Source organism: Branchiostoma lanceolatum, chromosome 4, assembly GCF_035083965.1.
Source record: "Branchiostoma lanceolatum isolate klBraLanc5 chromosome 4, klBraLanc5.hap2, whole genome shotgun sequence".
In the NCBI taxonomy this organism is placed as follows: Eukaryota; Metazoa; Chordata; class Leptocardii; order Amphioxiformes; family Branchiostomatidae; genus Branchiostoma; species Branchiostoma lanceolatum.
Window position 1 is genome coordinate 958,145 of NC_089725.1, and position 18,826 is coordinate 976,970.

Genomic DNA, 18,826 nt, shown 5'->3' on the forward strand with positions numbered 1-18,826 from the left:
ATACATTCTGTCGAAGCGCCCTATGCTGTTAACGTTACTGGCTTCACACACCTGCATGTCACAGTGACGTCACAGTGACGTCATCACCCCGTCTCTCCCACTCCATCAGTGACCTCATGTTTATTCACGCTGATTGCGGAGGAGGCCCGACCATCATCACGCGGCCTGATCGTCACCTCAACCGGCGGCAAAGATGGCGGGCTACCAGCTGGACTCAATATTCATTTGTACCTTGTTCGTAGCCTCTTTATTCTATCCACCGGCGCATTGTCACGGTGCACATGGGAGGACATCCGTAGATGAGAAGGGCAACAGGTTTCGCGACTCAAATATAGTCCAGGATCAAGAGTAAGTACACATAGCACCGTTTTGTCGTGTGTACACGTATAGGTACTGTGGTATATGCGATATGTATACGCGTACTGCGGTATATTTTCTTCTCGTTATCAAGAGGATATATAGACTGGATTATAACATTACCATTTGCATGTATTTATGTAGCGCGTTTCCACGAAATGATATAGAATAATGTACCATCTGAGCTATTCAATACCATATGGTTCGATTCTAACGGCTAGGGGTTGCCCCTCATTAAACCGCAATTACCTGACGTCTATTCACCCTAGCCGCCCACTAATGACTATGTAGGGCCGAAGCACGTAAATTTTATGGATGGCATCTTCGGTAGACGCTAAATCGAATGCGAGAGTGCGAAACAAAAAAAACAGGATGCAAAAAAAAAAAGAGATTTTTGAAATAGAGACCGCAAACATTGTTGCTACAAGAATTGAAGCGACAAAACATGGCATCGCAGCCAACATGTATTTTATTGCAGCATTCAGGAAGTGCGGAAAGTGTTTAGTATCACTGCAACTACACTCAAGGCAACCACACTGGTGTCGCTTCTGCAACTACCGAAGTAGTGTCACACGACATATTTTCCTTGTCACCTCTACGAGCGCTGGTGCTTATTTTTTAATTTGGGCAAGTGCTGATTCGCGATTTTCAGGATAGGTCAGGTTCCCTAATGCCTATGTTGAAAATTGCGAATCAGCGTTCCTCCCCAACCCCCAAAAAAGAACGCCGGCGCTCTTAGAAATCTTTCCGGTATTTTACTAATTTACATGTTGATCATCTCCGAAGAGGACAATTTTTTTCATAATCAGGCAAAAATCATTGCGGGCGCTGATGTTATCCAAAAGATTTACTTGCTGTAGCCTAATGATATATGCACGAGCCAAGCGTATCAGATTTGCGGTACTGGTGAATGTGTCAATAGCAACCCTCTGATCTCGTTTCATTTTCATTTCTTTTTTCATTTTAATTTCACCTTTAATTTGCCTTTATCGGTATATAGGAGGCAATATAATATAGAAAACGTGTGGGAATACGTGTATAAATGTATGCCTGGGGAGGAACAGCAACCCATGATAATTATAAATAAAGTGAAATCGTTTGTTAAGGTCATGTTTCTCTCAGTGTAGGTCTGGTAAAATTTGTAATCTCTGGTTCTAAATTTTTCACCTGATGATTGAATTATATGACGTCAGTGTTCTAAAAAATGAATATCTAATCGTATTTTTGTATGTTGATTTCAGACATATCAAGGAACATTTACAAGAATTGTACGACCTGGATAAGAAAAACATCAGCGAAATGTCGGCCGAAGAATTAGAATTCTACTACTTCAAGTAAGCCTTTGTCATTATTTTTCTCCTGACCACGATCTTATGTTTAACGGCACGTATGCCTACAAACCCCTAGTCGTTTTAAACCCTATTGCCCCGTCCTTGGTGCTGAATACACAACAAAGATATCCTGGGATTTCCAAGCGCTCTCAGGCCCCCATTCCACTAGACGGCGATCGCGCTGTGACCTCACTGCGACCTCAATTGGATTTGTGTTTGCTTGACTTTATAATTGGAATATCAGTATGGAGTATACTGAAAAGACAGCAGAATACACAAAGCTTCGCTTTTTATCTATGAAATTTGTTTTGCTTTTTGACAGACAAGGACGTGGCACTGCACTCAATCATTTTTTATAACTTATTTCAACAGTGCCACGTACATAGAACAATATACCCATTTTGACACCTGGGTGGAGTGAGGTAAGTCCTGTGTGCACAACATCGGTAGCGTCGGGGAGGTTCGAACGCGGGACCGCTTGGTTTGGGACCGAACACCCTGCCATTTCGCGACAGGACCCCACAAAAAGTTATCCAGAAATTTGTTGAGCACTGTTTTACATTTTAGGTCAAAGCTCGGTTGCCACCCTAGTGGAATGTGGGTATAAGTGACATGTTATCAAGAAACATAATGCATGAAATGTGCTTTTGTTCCATGTGCTAAACTATCTTTTTTGGTTCGTAGCAACCTCTGAACAGACTGTAACTGCGTTTTCCGAATTTCCTGTTCTCTTTTAGATCTGCTTCATAACTCCAATTTTTTTTAATGCTTTTGGAAAGCGCAGCTTTGTATTTATTGTACACTCGTGTGGCTCAATGGGCTTAAAATGGCCCTGACGGCTTTCAGCGTTTACGTACCTGTCTAGTACATGTCTCCTGTCCATCAAATTGAGTCCGTCCTTGGTGCTGAACATTCTTTTCACTGTTACACAGTGACAAAAAGCCTCAACATCTACGCAAGTCATTCCCCCATGTGGGGGTGGTGTTCACAATAAGACAACCCCTGTCCGGTACATCTGTGTCCGTGTTATTCCTGTCCTTGGTGCTGAATGATCTTCACCTAAAACTAGCCTCCTCCGCAGACTTCTTGGAGCCCCGGTGTTAATTTTTTTCTTGGGGGGAGGGAGCTCTGACTCGCGATTTTCAACATGGACCAGGTTTTCTCTAATGTTGTGAGAGATCTTTTCCGCGCACATAGTCTCCTTCACAGACTTCTATACGGTGAGAATACATGGCCCATGTCGAAAATCTCGAATCAGCGCCCCCCCCCCCCAAAATAAACGCAGTCGCTCCAAAACGTCTGCAAGAACTTACGAGCTACTTATTATATATATATCACAGGTAAACTCCATATATTCAACTGACAACATATGCACCTGGTCCTCCATCTGTAGATGTAACAACCACCTTGCAACTTGATATCAGACCTCTTGTTGTCCTCTTGTTCATTTCTAATTATCCCTCAATTTGCATTGTAGTTTTATTACTGTTCTATTTACTCTCATAATTGTATTATTTAGATGTTAAGCTTTTACTATATCTATTGTCAGTTGTATTGTATATTTGTTGAGGAGCCGGCCCTGTAGAGAAACCAGGTTCTGCTGTCTGCTCCTCACAGATTTTTAATGGAAAGCTTCACAAAAAATTGAAAATTCTACTATGCTATATGCTTAATATATCCCAAAGTCAAATTCTTACTTCAAGTTGTTTCACATAAGTCCGTCATAGTTTTGGGATCTTCCACCGTTTGCAACTTATGCCGTGCTGACGCCTTCTCACCTGATAATTATGGTACACTGAACACTGACGTCATATAATTCAATCATCAGGTGAAAAATTTAGAACACTGACGTCATATAATTCAATCATCAGGTGAAACATTTAGAACACTGACGTCATATAATTCAATCATCAGGTGAAACATTTAGAACACTGACGTCATATAATTCAATCATCAGGTGAAAAATGTAGTGTAGCTTTCCTTTAATCTGTGAAGCTGAATGAATAAAAATACTTACTACGTGCGCACATGTCACAGACTCCACGACTTTAACAATGACTCCCGTCTGGACGGCCTGGAGATCCTGACCGCCCTGTCCCACATGATGCCGTACGAGGACATGCAGGAGGTGAAGGCCGAGGTCCAGCAGCGGCTGAAGGAGGGGAAACCACCGCTCACCCCGCAGGAGATGCAGGCCGAGGCACTGGTGTACTACACTGGTAAGCCATAGAATCTGTACCTAGCCTCCGTTGCAGGCTTCCCCACGGCATACAGCGGTTAATTACAGTCCCCCAAGCAGATACGGACCCCAGCAGATACGGACCCCAGCAGATACGGACCCCAGCAGATACGGTCCCCAAGCAGATGTGGCCCCCCAGCTAAAGAATCTGGCCCGATAAGTTGAAAAATCGCCATGGGGAAGCCTGCAACGGCCAACGGAGGCTATTTTGTATCGGTGTTGTATCTTACTGGACTGTGCCAATTTGCAAAAGGCATTCGCAAAGTGGTACAAACCGGCACCAATGTGTCGCCTAAAATTGCGATGGGCAAAATGGGTTCAAAACGTCACGATCACTGCAATTATCTTTTTAATGAATATCAATTAATCATTGTACATCATGTGAATCAATGCGCGGCCATTTTGTTTGTAGAGGTCACGTATTATTGTACGCATGCGTGGATTATATTCGTAATGTTGGCGCAATTTCCAGGCGCAATTTGCCGCAGTTTGGAATAAGATCACAGCCAGTGTTTATTATACCACAAATGCCGTTATACGTTATTCTGGATAGGATTTTTTCATCAAACGAAATTGATACAGCGAAAAATTGGGACCGGCTACCTTATACAAATTAATTTTGGTACAAGGGAATCCTCCCTCTAAAAAAAACATCTGTTTTTGGCGACGCCTCAGGGGTGTGCCTAATGGCATAGTAGTGTGTGCAGTGTGCAAGAATTCTAGGAATTATACAGAAATTTGTCTACAGGCACTTTGGAATGTTATTGTCTATGTTTGTCTTCCAGGCATATAGAAGTTCGATAGGTACCAAAAGTCAGCTTCTTTGATTTTTCTGTCTGAAATTTGTATTCATATTTATAAATATTCTATATGTAACTCTTTTGCCCTAGAACTGATTGACCAAGTGCTGAAGGACGATGATTTTAACAATGACGGTTACCTGACGTACTTGGAGTATGTGCTGGCACGAAGACGGGACGAGGAAAAATACGCAAGGCAAAAATCTGAACATTAGGAGACGGGAACAACATTAAGCCCCCCACTCACTGGACCCATGGCACGCTGGCACCGTCGCTGCGGCCGATCGAATTGACAAAGCACTCAGCGAATTTCATCGACAAAGAACAAAGCTTTGTGTGTTTTGTTGTCTTTTTGGTCATACTTGTACGTTTTGAACGATATTCCCATTATAAAGTCAAGGGTAACACAAATCCAGTGAGAGGAGGGCTTTATCAATAAACCAAGACCGCTGGAGATAGAAAAACAACTTTAGTCAAACCTGTAGAAGTGACCCCCTTTGCGTAAGGACCACCTGGTCATGTATATACAGGCAAACCTGTACAAGTGACCGCCTCTACACAAGGATCTTCTGGTCAATGTGACCACTTTCTGCTGGCCCCTTAGGTAATTACTCCCATTGACACAAGCATTAGGAATCCTGTCTATAGTGACCACCTGTCCACATAGACCAGATTGTATTGGACCCCTGAGTGGTCTTCTTGGACAGTTTTGACTGTAGCCGTTTCTTTGACAGTAAAGTATATGTCTTTGTTTGTGTAAGTATTGCATTTTAGTGGTGTGATGTACATTGAAAGTTGTTTGTATGCGCATATCAAATTTGTAGCTATATGTGTTAATTTTAGGGAAAAGACCCCATCAGTTGTACTAAAATTGTGCCTCAAACAAGTCAAGTGAGTCAAATAAATACGCGAAGACAGGGAAATCTGAGATGAATATTTTCACAAAGATGGGAAGGAATTTTCTGTGCCAGAACGTCATATATGTAGATAAGATGTATTTTGTGTAATACCAGTAATGACCAGTAAATATAGTGTTCTAGGTGATTGTTAGTTTAAAGCCGAGAGCCTAGTTTAGAACTGTTAGCTAGCATATTATGTTAGAGGTAGACAATATCCGAGGATCAAATTCATCTGAAACGTTTAGTATCATTTTGTTATAAGCCTTATTTATTACTTCATTTGATTCCGGTAAGTTTTGACAGATATGACAAATATCATGTTTTGTAGCATATTTGCCAATGTACCAACGAGAAAACTAAGTTCAAATTTTCGATGATTTTAGATCTGAAAAATTGGTTGGACTTTAAAATAAAAATGCTGTTACCAAAGTCAAGATGTGAGTACTGACGTGATTCTATTGTACATGAAAATCAACATGAAGAGTACTGTATTCTGTAACAACTTGTCGCATTGTTCATCATCAAACTGAGAGTCCCGTTTTCTTGATTTATGTAAAGATTGAGCATGTAAAGTTGTATCTTTTTGTTGCAAAATAAATGTTATTCAAGTTTAAACCTGGTGTTGTTCATTTTCATTGTTAACAAACAAGACAGTTGTTCCAAAAAAACTTCAAACATGTCAAGTGATTTTCACTAGTTTCTTTAGAACATTATGATACATGTGTCACGTTAATTACAGTTGCCTGAGGTTTTCATAATAAATTGAGTGAAATTGAATAGATAAATAACAAGGCAGCTAAAACCCAAGCAGCGATAGCATTGATGATCACTAATGCATTACATAGCATGCGCATTAATGCCAAAAACGTATAGTTTGGTCTCTTTAAAACTTCTAGACAGCCTTGCTTGTTTCTTCCCTGGCTGAATTGACTTTTTGACTTTTCATTGTTTTCTCATTAACAGATCAAGAAAGAACTGTTATTGTACTGAATATTGCTAGCTGGTCATGAAAGAATTCTAATGCTGGTTTTTGGGACCATATGGATGACGTCATCAAATTCTATTGCCCTTAATATGATTTTTTTCTAAGATAAAATACAGCACTTTTGTACATAACACTGCAATGAAACTTTGTTTTCCATGTGAATAATGATCAAAACTACAAACGTACGTTTGCACAAATTGATATCTACTTATGATCTGTAGTTTAATAATTGTTTTAACCTAATTAGAAATAATAATTTTCTAATAACTATGGACACGTCATAGATATCAATCTGTGCGAACGTGCGTTTGTAGCTTTGATCATTATGCATATGGAAAACAAAGTTTCATCTCAGTGTTATGTACCAAAGTTTTGTATTTTCTCTTAGGAAAAAGTCATATTATTAGTCATCCATATGGTTAAAAAAAATCAGATTTAGAATTCTTTCATGACCAGCCAGCAATATTTAGTACAGCTACAGTTCTATCTTAATTCATTGGTGAGAAAAAAATGGAAAGCCAAAATGCCAATTTAGCCAGGGAGGAATGGCTTGTTGCCCACTCCATTACTATTACTACAATGCAATTTGACATTAGAAGAGCTTTGAACCACACCGCAAAGATACAACATCTAATATGTAATAATTCTAAGACTCCTGATTTATCATGCATGATATTCCAAAACATAGGAGCTATACATAATATAGACACATAGATGATTGATACGGGTTTTAATGATAACGTTGGTCATCATTGAATACACTAAAAGCACTCTTCTAAACTGGGATATACATTCAAATCAATCCTTGACTCGCAATGATACAAGACATGTAATTGCAAGTAATAGGCATTTGCTAAAAGCAAGGACATTAATGTCCTTGCTAAAAGGAATAAACAGCATCAACTCATCTGTATCTACTGACAACAAGAAGAAAAGTATATGGCATGAAACCCACCCTCTTTTGTTCTCCAATTAAGTCAAAAGATATATATATCGGCCGACGTGTTGGCGAGCTTCAAATGTACATTTTCGACCGAAGGACGGCCGGCGTCCTGTCGATTACGCGGGCTTCGGGCGATTTTTAGAAATCAAAGTTGATCCAAATATTGGCCTTTTACCAGGTTAGTCGATTCTGACTTCGTCCATGTTCAAGAGATGGTACCATCTCATGGGGGATTTTTAGTTTTTAGTGTTCGACGGACGTCACCTGAGATTTTCATTGGAAAATACGGTAGACGCTCGGGCGATTTTGAAATTCGGCGAGCTTCGGGCGATCTACAAATTCGGCCGACGCTCGCGTGAATTGTGACGCCGGCTTTACAACTGGTATTAATAGGAAAATGGGAATTCGTCTCGATCTCATATGCATTAGCAGCACAGTAATTCGTTGCAGGTTTGCAGCTGTTTACTCATACACTGGATTCGTTGCTGCAATCCCGTAAGGCTCATGTCCGTCACCTGACTCATCGGTGTCATCATACACTGGTACGGGAGGGGGCGCTGCAGAAGCGTATTGGTGGTCAAGGACGTCATCGTCTTCAGAATGCACGGGTGTGTCACCGTTACTGTAGTAATGAACCCCCGCTTGTGCAGTGTGCGTCGCGCCTGCGGCTGGCTGGGTTTCGTCGCTTTGCAAACTATTAGGAAAGTTAGTGTCTGTCTTTGCTCCCTCCTCCTTATCAACAGAGATACATACAGCCATGACTTGCACATCGACGTGCACAGCAGCACTAACGGCGTTAAAATTGTTTCTTGTAACACGTTGTTTCCTCCAACAAAGCACGGTAACGAGCAAGGATGCTGGAATGATGATGGCAACGGTAACGGCAACAAGGTACACGGTTTTGATTCCACCTGTCTTGTCTGTTTCTGAAATAACGTTGCCAAGACCACAGAACTTCTGATCAGATGATGGCGAAGGAATCAAGGATTGGTTTTGGGGAGTGAGACAAATATTTGTGTCGTTTTCAACTGGAACGTTCTCTGTTGTTGGCCCGTGTTGCCTTTTATCTTTGGGTTTCGGAATCATACACAGCATCAAATCGTATTTTTTCTCGAAACTACCTTTGTGCGTCACACATCTGTATACACCGGCGGAGTTAGCAGTAAAGTTTTTAATCCTAAACGGTTCTCTCATAGACTTAACGGAAGAACGTCCTGCCGGAGTTTTCCAGTAGAACGAATCGGTAACAGAGATCGTGGAAGCCAGCGGTACCAAGAATGCATCATTCTCTGGTTGAAAAACAATTTTGGGAAGAACACCAAAGTACTCATAATGACGTTTGATGAAGTTCACTTTTCGAACGAAGGAGCGATTCTGGTCTGTGTATGTCCAGTATTCTATTATTCTCACACTCATACCTTTACTTGATATCGTTGTTAAATTGAAGCTAACGTTACCATCTCCAAGGTCTAGGTTCTCTGGACAAAGCAAAGGGTTGCCTTGTAAATCGAAAGTAGTAAATGGATGTATTGCCTTTATATGATTTATGATTATGATTATAATTTCCCTGATGCTGTTTTCTCTGAGCAAGACCAAATGCAGATGCTTGCTAGGAATTAACTTGACGGCCTGTGTTGGAAATACAGACAGACGGTTTCCAGAAAGATCCAGGAATTCTAGACTTTTAAGACCGCAAAAGGCGTTTTCTGACACGGCGGAAATTAAGTTATTGGACAAGGCAAGATCGGTGAGAGTCGTGAGGGTAGAGAAGGCGAAGGCGCGAAGAGAAATAAGGAGATTTCTGTCAAGATCAAGAAAGACTAGTTCGCGAAGACCTTGGAAGGTTAGGGGTGATATTTTGTGTACCTTATTGTTGTTAATGGACAGGTATCGTATGTTAGGGGTCGTGTTAAAAGGGCCGGGGTCAGTTATTTCGTTATCTGATAACCAGACGGTATGGGCGTGTGGTGTGATGGAGTCTATAGGGACGTGTGTTAAGTTACGGCCTATGAAGTTAAACGTTTTAGATGCTGCAGTTGTCGACAAAGTCAGGATGATGATGACGATGATGATGTAAGTCAGGGATTTCATTTTGTATCCTTGTAGCTGACCTTGCCGCCAGAACCCTCCGACTAGAACAAAACAAAGAACAAACTTGTTTTCTTTTGAAATTTGGATCAATGAGTCTAAGTAGTTTTAAACAGACCTGACTCCATGTGTAATGGCCTAATGCGTAGATTGTTCGCCTGGGTACTTTCGGTAGGTCATACCAAAGATTTTTAGAATACAAAAGCTATACTGCATTCTATGATTAGCACTCAGTATATGGGAAAGAGTTTGCAAACTTGAACACACACACGCCACTACCAGTGAACTAGCCCCATGCTGTAGCGATTTATACACTAGTGCTTTGTGTGGTCCAGGGTGAAAGAAATAGACATCGGCTCCGCCCCATTCACTATGAATGGTGTTGGAACGAAGTTGACCTTTTTTGACCTGCTTCATGAAAGTCCAAGGTGAGTTAGACAATGTTTTTCTCAAGAAATGCTTCTAACATCTTATGCCTGACGGGATATCTCGTTGCACAAGCACTGCAGAATTTCCAGACACAGCTATTTCAAACGTCTGGCTTTCTCACTTCATCTATAAACATATCAGGAAGTAGACATAGTACCGTCTCTCCAGAAGGAAGTGCCTGAAGGGTTGTTGTTTACATGTATTTGAAACATGACAACTTGGGAAATGAAAACCATGTACTGAATAAACACGCTACTAGAAGCTTAAGGAACTGCAGTTCACCTACGATTCGATTTTGGGTGCCATTTTCGAGGAAATATTTTTAGGAGCCGTTTAGGATCCTACCACACTTGTTTTCCTTTTGTTGGACAAACAAGGACAATGTGACACTGCAAGCATGTTTTGTAGCTTATTCTAACAGTGCCACAGACAGAGAGCCTGAGGTAAAGGTAAGATTAGTCCCATAGCCTTTTTGTATGCCGAATCGGTAGTGGGCTGTTATCCGACCACCGCCTTTTACCTCCCCATTTTTTTTACACCTGGGTGGAGTGAGAAAGAGCGTGTAAAGTGCCTTTCCCATTCGGTAGCGTCAGAGGGTTCTAACCATAGACCACTGGGTGCTGGGCCAAACACCCTGCCGTTACGCCACACGACGCCAACAACACTTATTGTCTATAGTCTATACCTGAGTTCTTGGTTGCTGCAATCCAAATACAAACGTGTAACGCCTTGTCTTGGTCAGCTAACTCTTCTGGCAAACTTTATAGCCTATTTGACCAATTTCAACTATCTTTCTAGCAACCCAAGAAGTCTAGTAGTTCCAAAAGGTCCGCCCCAGTAACGTTATACTCCAGCCGAACGTGTGGCAGGTTATGCCTTCTCTGTATCAATACCAGATATTTTTGTATAGGAGCTTAGCATCCGTTTAGCTCTTTCAAATATCTTTTTTTGAAAGATGTTTGATCATAAAACTATTCATCCATAGAAATCAATCGCGACAAATCGAACAATCTTACATTTACGGACGTCGCACCAAACAATAAAAATTTAATCAGAAGCTCTTGTGGAAGGATAAAAGCTCCAAAGTTAAGTGTGACGATAAGAGTAGCGATAGTGCGAACAGTAGCAACTTACCTGAAGTTGAAAAGCCGACTGTTTTTGCTAGATCTGGCCTCGACTGATCACTAGTTGTCTGTAGCGCAGCGGGCAAGACAGCCTGGATGAAACAAGGTTGCTGTTGAATATGATACGTTGCATTATCATCGCTAGAGAGCAATAAACGGTCGTCATTGGTCGCGAGAGTGATCGAATAAACGGTCGCCATTGGTCGGGAGTGATCAAATGATTTCTAGCACGAAAAACGTCACGGTTGCCATGGTCGCGTGCTGTGACGTGTTCGCATATGCATGGAAACGCGTTGCATTTCATTTTGATTTTACAACAATTTCATTTCAAGATCATTATCTCTACAGAGATGCGTCCTTGGTCTTAAGTGCAGGTCGAGGACAATTGTCTGTGAAAGTACTCTCCAAGCCGAGGTTGGAGGGGGAGATCGTTACCCGAAGATTATTCCGTTGTATTCCAGTAAATAGGCGGACATCCGGTCACCATGATCACTCAGTATTTGCTAGTGATTTCTTGTTCCCATATAATATGAAATAATTATAGCTACAAAATAACCTGCTAGATACTAAGTGTTAAAAACTAAATGTGGTCCTTCGCGAAACTAATTTTCTTCATTTGTTTCTACTATAACTGCCAAAACTCTTTGTCTCTCCCCTTCTCTCACTCACTCACTCACCCACCCACTCACTCACTCACTCACTCACTCACACACTCACCCACTCACTCACTCACTCACTCACTCACTCACTCACTCATTCACTCTCCAACGTCTACAGTCAAATTATGTTTATATGGTTAAAGAATAACCTGCTAGATAATAAGTGTTGAGTACTAAATGTGGTCCTTTACGTAACAATCTTTTATCATTTGCTTCTTCCGTAACTATGCCAGAACTCTCTCCCCTCCTTCTCTCACTCACTCGCTCTCTAACGTCTGCAGTGAAATGTTTATATGGTTACAAAATAACCTGTTAGATACTAAGCGTTGAATACTAAATGTGGTCCTTTACGTAACGAATTTTTATCATTTGCTTTTTCTATAACTATGCCCAAGCTCTGTCTCACTATGCCAAAACTCTCTCACTCACTCACTCGCACTCAACCAACCAACCACTCATTCATTCACTAACAGACTCACTCACAGACTCACCCAGCCGTAAACTCACTCACTCACTCACTCTCTGACACTCACTCACTCACTCACTCACTCACTCACCCACTCATTCACTCATTCACTCACCCACTCACCCACTCACTCACTCTCTCAACCACGTACTGCGTGACTTCCTCGCAGTCACTGACATTCATTCTTACGTGACGCTTTCTAGCACTCCGATCGATCATAGAAGACATCCGAGCCCCGGGCGGGACATCGGAAGTTTGGCACGGTTCAGCCTACCGTTCACCTCCGATGAAAAACAGCTCCTGAAGCCACCAGACAAGAGGAAGTGCCGTAAGGAGTACCGTGTACTTCCTCACAGTGGTATAGTTTTCATCACCTTCGCCAGAAGGTGATGTTTCAGCCTGATTGGGTGTGTGATTTGCTGTCTGTAAGGCGCTCATTCCACTGGAAGGTGACCTCGCTGCGACCTAAAATAGATTTGTGAACCCTTGACTTCGTAATTGGAACATCATGCAAGACGCAAACGTCTGGCTGAAAGAACGACAAAACACACAAAAGACGTAACAAATCCGCTTTTTATTTGTAAAGTGTTACTGGACTTATGTAGCAAGTGCCACCCCCTCTTGAATTGTAGAACACTTTATTTCCTATTATGTAATTTACAAACTCATATGAAATTTCATGCTAACAGACATGTTTGCCCGTAGCTATACAGTTACATATCTATTCGCCTCAGTACCATTTTGCTTCGTCTTGTACTTTTGTGTTGACCTCTGACGTTGGAAAGTTTCATGATTCCAAAAAACGTTGCGTCATGGTCCAGTTTGATGACACACCCATCACAAGGCATGTTCAGGTACACACTGCTGTGACTCAACAGGTGAATAACCCCTGCGGTGTAGCAGGTTTTCCAGGGAACAGTCTGCTCCATATACTTCCAGCAAGTCAAGAAGCGGTACGGATTGCCCCCATCATCTTCTACTACCATCACGGAATGACTGGTCACTGCCGATTTCTTATTGTTGTACAAATAATAAACCTGTACGTGGGAAAAGATGCTAGTTTGCTTATTTGTTTTGTGGGAGATTGAATGGGGAATGGGTTATCAACGATAGCGGGAATTGAAATGTATGCAAAATATGGATATCGCGTTTGACAAAAAAAATCGAAATTGTGACATTACGTTTCTTCATTTAAAACCATCATGTGCAATTTTCTTAATATTTCTATATTGATCGTAGTACTGTAAAAATGCCTCCTCCCTTAGTCATTGCCAATAAATAGATACATTTGCTTAATATCTTCTTCAGTAAGACACACCTTACCTGGCTGTAAATGTAATAGTCGCCCTCTTCCAAAACAGTCAGTATGCCATTGTAGAAGCGAAACTTGTTGGATGGCTCAAACTGTCCCCAGTGCTTTGTGAGGACGGTGTCACTCCCTGAGTACGCAAATATACTCTGTTGAAAGAAAATGTCGGAGAATGGCGGGGCAAATATTCCTTTCCCTTATGAAGCAGCCCTTATTCTAGTACGCCCATTAGACTAGTTATCTCCATGAAAAATGAAGATATAGATTTGTGTGTGTGTGTGTGTGTGTGTGTGTGTGTGTGTGTGTGTGTGTGTGTGTGTGTGTGTGTGTGTGTGTGTATGTGTGTGTGTGTGTGTGTGTGTGTGTGTTTGTGTGTGTGTATGTGTGTGTCTATTTGTGTTTCCGGACGATTGTAGTCAGCATAGCTGAAGAACCTCTGGATGGATTATGATGATATTTGGTATGTAGGTAGGTGCTGGGAAGACAAAAGTCAAGGTCGATTTGGGCCCCCTGGTATGTGACCTTGCTACTGCAGCAGAACTTCTGATTTTTTTAAAAATCTTTTGACCTGGACATGCTATGGTCTTGATTTTTTGATAGGCAGATAGCTTGTGATGTACGAAATAAGTTGTGTATGTTTGGGCCCCCTAGCAGTTTGTTTTAACTTGTTAGCATCAACGTTGTACATGTGAAAACAACAGATATTATGATAAACGTTTCCAATGAAAATAGATTGACAACACTGCGTGTTTTTTTCTACAACTGCTACGAGCTGCTACGCAATGTACAAATTACTTACTCTTTACTGTGTGAGTTTCACCGGTGGAATCTGTATGTGAAAGACGTATCCATTATGGTTACTAAAATCATCATTGTAGTTTTCATCTTGTGTTTGATTACGTGCTGATTCAATCTAATAAAACAGATCTTACCGACACTGGGATACTGCAAAATCCCCATTATAGAATAACTTTATTGCACGACTATTGTAGCCGGTACAAAGTATGGCAACAACAGCTAACATAGAACAAGACATATGTATGGAATAAAACTGTTCACTTCAACAAAATGACTTCTTAGGTTTTACATGATTCAAGTTGGGCTGATTATGAGTATCATTATTTTTTCTAATAACAAAACAATATTTTATATATTTGCCTATTTCAACACTGTGTGAGCTGTTGCATCTAAAGATGTAGTTAAATCTATCCATAGCGGCTTAAAATCTGAAGTACTTGAATTGATAAAGGTGAATAATCTATCGCATAGGGCATCATATTTAGAGCATTCCATAATGAAGTGAAGATGTTCACTCGAATTATTTTACTTGTTGGCTCTAGGGTCTCCAATCTAATTACAAAATTATATGATAGCGTTAGGCATTTTTGATATAATCATAAATTAATGGACGTTTTTGAAGACATTTAAGATTCCAAATCTCACAACCTATATACCGAATGCGTAGTCCCGCCCAGCTAGGAATGTAGAAATGCAGAATAAAAACAAACCAATCCAAATATATGACGGACATACAATCACTCTCCCATTGGTCGAATCGCTAATCACATTGCTATCATTTGATTGATTGCGATGAAAGGTCGGGATGGGTCTATTCAATGCTATGAGTGTGAGATCTTACCTGATTGGGCTTGAATGTGTGCCCAATCACGTGAAGCCCCGTCATTCAACGACAGAGTTTCCTCTGTAAGTAAAAATGAGATTATGAGTCTCTACCGTAGGAGGGCCCGGTGGAGGCTATAAAGAAGCTAGCTATATATATCAACAATACCTGAACTAACAGACATTCAGGCAGACTAGCCTCGATCCACCAGGCCCTCCTACGGGCGTATGGATCGTAGAATTTGACAGAAAAAGGACTAATTAGCCAGTAGAGTCAGTCCACGGTGAAGATCACATTTCGCCCTGCAAATGAAACTCTGCCAAATATTCTCCCGGCGTAGTTAGTCTGGTAGAGACTACATGCAGACACGGTATTAGGGAAAATTAGCCTCAAAATTGAAGAATAGAGAGGAGTGAAAATGATCTTAGCATCATTTCCTGAAAACTAGTGCGAGTCTCGGTGAAATACAATCGAGCCGTGCCAATTGTCAAGCTTTCCCCGTAAAATCAAAAGGCCGGTGTAAGATAAAACTTACGTGTATATCAGTGAAATATATTTAATGCCAGAAGAGATGAGATTAGATTAGATAAGATTTAGAACATGGTTGGAAAACTGTTTCAAATAGAAAGACGAATATAAGAAATAGGAAATAGACGACAAGAAAGTTGAAGAACTAACGTTAAGCATACAGTTATGAGGTCATACAGTAGCATGTATATTCTACTCACGTATTTCACAGTGAACGCCGACCCAACCTAGTCCACACCGGCAGACGTAGTGGTCCACGCCGTCAATACAGGTCCCACTATTCTGACAAGGGTTGGAGTTACACTCGTTTTCTGTGAGAAAAACGGTAGAATTTACGAATATCCTGGTCAGTTTGGGAATAAATTGGTTTTGTTGTCTGCAAGGTTATGACAGTTATCTAAAGTAGCAACTATCTTAACCCTAGCTAGGACTCACTAGGGTTTTTGGAAAGTTTTGGGAGAGGGGGGGGGATCAGCCATCTTGGATCGGCAAGCTTGAACCTTTTAAATTAATTTTTTTAAAGATATAACTCAAAAATACTATGAAAACAGAATGAAAAGGTCAATATGAAACGTTTTTTGTGAAATAAATACAAGGTAGTGACGAAATTCGAGTGACAATAACCTGATGACACCTTCGCTTATGATATGTTCCCGCGACCATCTTAGATTTTGACCAATGAGGTCAAATTAACATAAAGTTATAAAAAATAATCATTAATCATTAATGGTACACTTAATTACATACGATGCTAATGATGTAGCAAAACAAGTGTGGATTAGCAAGAAAATCTTGAAACCTCATCATTTAAACCGAAATTTGTAAAATGTGTAAAATATGCCTGTCAGAAGCCATGGCAACAGAAAGAAAGATGGATTTATATCATTATAACAAAATTGTTGGGAAGAAACTGTTTGAAAAGAAACTGATTTTTGTAGTCCTAGCATACGTCGTTCAGCAGTTGTACGACGTGAAAGTTGGGGGGGGGGGCACTTTTATCCCCCCCCCCCAAATCTAGATGAGGTAATGCTTATTACATACAAATATATAAGCAGCATCTTGAGTTACAGGTACGAACGCACATACAGAACGAAGTACAATACCTCCCGTCGGACTTTGCCGGAGGTAACAGTACAAAGCTACACATTAGTTACTAGTCTCACCTTTTTCACAGATAGCTCCCCATGTTGAACTACAGGCATCATCTCGCCATTGATTTGGGTGTTTGTTAGTTTCTGGTGTGAGGACGGCGCAGTGTTGCAAGCCATGAACGTTATTTGGTTGCTCCGGTAACCAACGGCTCAAGTTACCCAGTGGAGTACCATCCTCCCACACAAAGTCGCCTTCAACGTTCATATCGTTTAATCCGATCCAAAGATTAATCTTAGTGTGAAACTGGTTTCTGTACTTTACTATTAAGTCATGGGCTGCCTGGTCTTTTGGCATCGCTAGCTTTGCATCTTCAGCTTCGCATAGGGCTCTCGCCTCGGTATAGGGTACAAATGTAGATTGCAGGAACTTGTAGTACCTGGATCCGTGTTTTGTCCAGTCTGCTAGGTTCCCTGTGTATACATGGCAAGAAATTGTACATGGGAAAACAAGACACATTTTTGAATCTTACATACGATTGCACCCAAAGGTAGTCATCGTTTTTTGGTCCTTATAAACACACCAAAAACTAGTTATCCTTGCTTACAGTATAAACGCCTTCGCCTCTTATAAAACAAAACTAAACTCCCCCGCTGTAATATAAAGATTTATGAAACGAGATCTAAGTGGGTATCCCTAACGCCCTGTGTGGTTGTAGTCTTGTCGTCATTTTATTCCTATCTACGACATTGGACCAGAGCCAAAGCTGTCATCCAATTCTCCAAGTATCCTATTACACCACTTTACATCCTGCCAGGTTGTCCAACAGCGGACGCAAACCATGACAAAAAATCAACAAACACATAAACTGATAACAATACCTCCGCTTCCACGGAGGTAATAACGGCAATTTACCATCACAAACCACCCCTACATCATCGAGATGGTCACAATCGTTGTCTCCAAATTTCGATTGTGGGCAATCCAGGATGTTGGACTCGTTTCCGGTGCATTTTACGTCACTAAGCCAAACCGGGCCGGAGCCTTGGCCGAAGTCGACGGTTACAGGGATGGCTCTGCTGTGTCCCAGTTGTCTACAGAGTACGTCTGCATCATGGATGTCCCAGCCTTTCTTGCAGATAGTTCCCCAGACGCCACCGATAGCGATTCCACGCAGCTCTACTCTGCCTTCGTTCGGTCTCCGGCCACCAGACAGGCGAAACCGAATTCGGGCTGTAAAATAAATAATGGTTCTAACATTTTGTTGAGTCATGCCTATTCCAGTAAAAAGCAAATACTGAATTTAGGATACGAAATACGTTGGTAGTTCATACCATTTTTCATGTTTTTCAGTGGTTTCATTTCTGATCTTCTTTTCCTGTTTTGCAGCTCTCTCGGAGAAAATATCAAAGTTGGACCGAGATGCTGAAACAAAATAACAATTTCAACACATTAGACTGACGGGTTCTTCTATTTGGCATGCATGAGACAGAAGAGCGTATCTTCAATATTGTAAGTTGAATAAAAAAGTTATACACACCCGAGTGTTTTATTCACACACCTTCCTAAGGACCATTCAGTGACTTACAAAACTGATGAAACTATTCTCGTAATAGTGTGTAGTTACGCCGTTGCAAGCTGTCAAAGATTCTGAAGCTACCTCTCCATATATAGGCCATAGAAAACCTCCTTTGGTTGTAACGGGTTGCAATGTTACAACTAGGCACGCCGCCCCCAAGCGTACTAAAGGCATTTGACAGTACATATATTTAATATGTATCAGTAGTGATGAGTTTTGCGTCAACAAAAGCTCTTAATCAAAGAACCACGTACGTATACTTTCATTTTGTTGTCCACGCCTGTAGCCGGATGCTCACTCTCTCCGTCAGACATCTCTAAATCTGTATGATCTCCAAAGCTCCCTTCTAACGACGTCTCCTCGCTGTCAGGAACACCCTG

General features: G+C 41.1%; 2 protein-coding genes across 3 annotated transcripts; one reads left to right on the forward strand and one right to left on the reverse strand.

The window, feature by feature from the left end:
* Positions 1-140: 140 nt before the first annotated feature.
* LOC136432184 (multiple coagulation factor deficiency protein 2 homolog) lies at positions 141-6,241 on the forward strand. Its single transcript, XM_066423226.1, has 4 exons — positions 141-348; positions 1,599-1,691; positions 3,726-3,907; positions 4,818-6,241. Exons 1-4 carry the CDS (start codon positions 194-196, stop codon positions 4,940-4,942), a joined length of 555 nt encoding a protein of 184 aa, XP_066279323.1. The 5' UTR covers positions 141-193; the 3' UTR covers positions 4,943-6,241.
* A 6,638-nt stretch (positions 6,242-12,879) lies between these two features.
* LOC136432185 (uncharacterized) lies at positions 12,880-18,164 on the reverse strand. Of its 2 annotated transcripts, XM_066423227.1 has the most exons (7): positions 17,783-18,164; positions 16,942-17,340; positions 15,979-16,089; positions 15,269-15,331; positions 14,429-14,458; positions 13,644-13,759; positions 12,880-13,357 (listed from the first exon to the last, which is right to left on the reverse strand). In XM_066423227.1, the coding sequence occupies exons 1-7, from the start codon at positions 18,138-18,140 to the stop codon at positions 13,034-13,036; spliced, it is 1,401 nt and encodes a 466-aa protein (XP_066279324.1). In that variant the 5' UTR covers positions 18,141-18,164; the 3' UTR covers positions 12,880-13,033. The 2 variants fall into 2 exon arrangements, with proteins under 2 accessions (XP_066279324.1, XP_066279325.1); XM_066423228.1 differs by lacking the exon at positions 15,269-15,331.
* Positions 18,165-18,826: the final 662 nt, after the last annotated feature.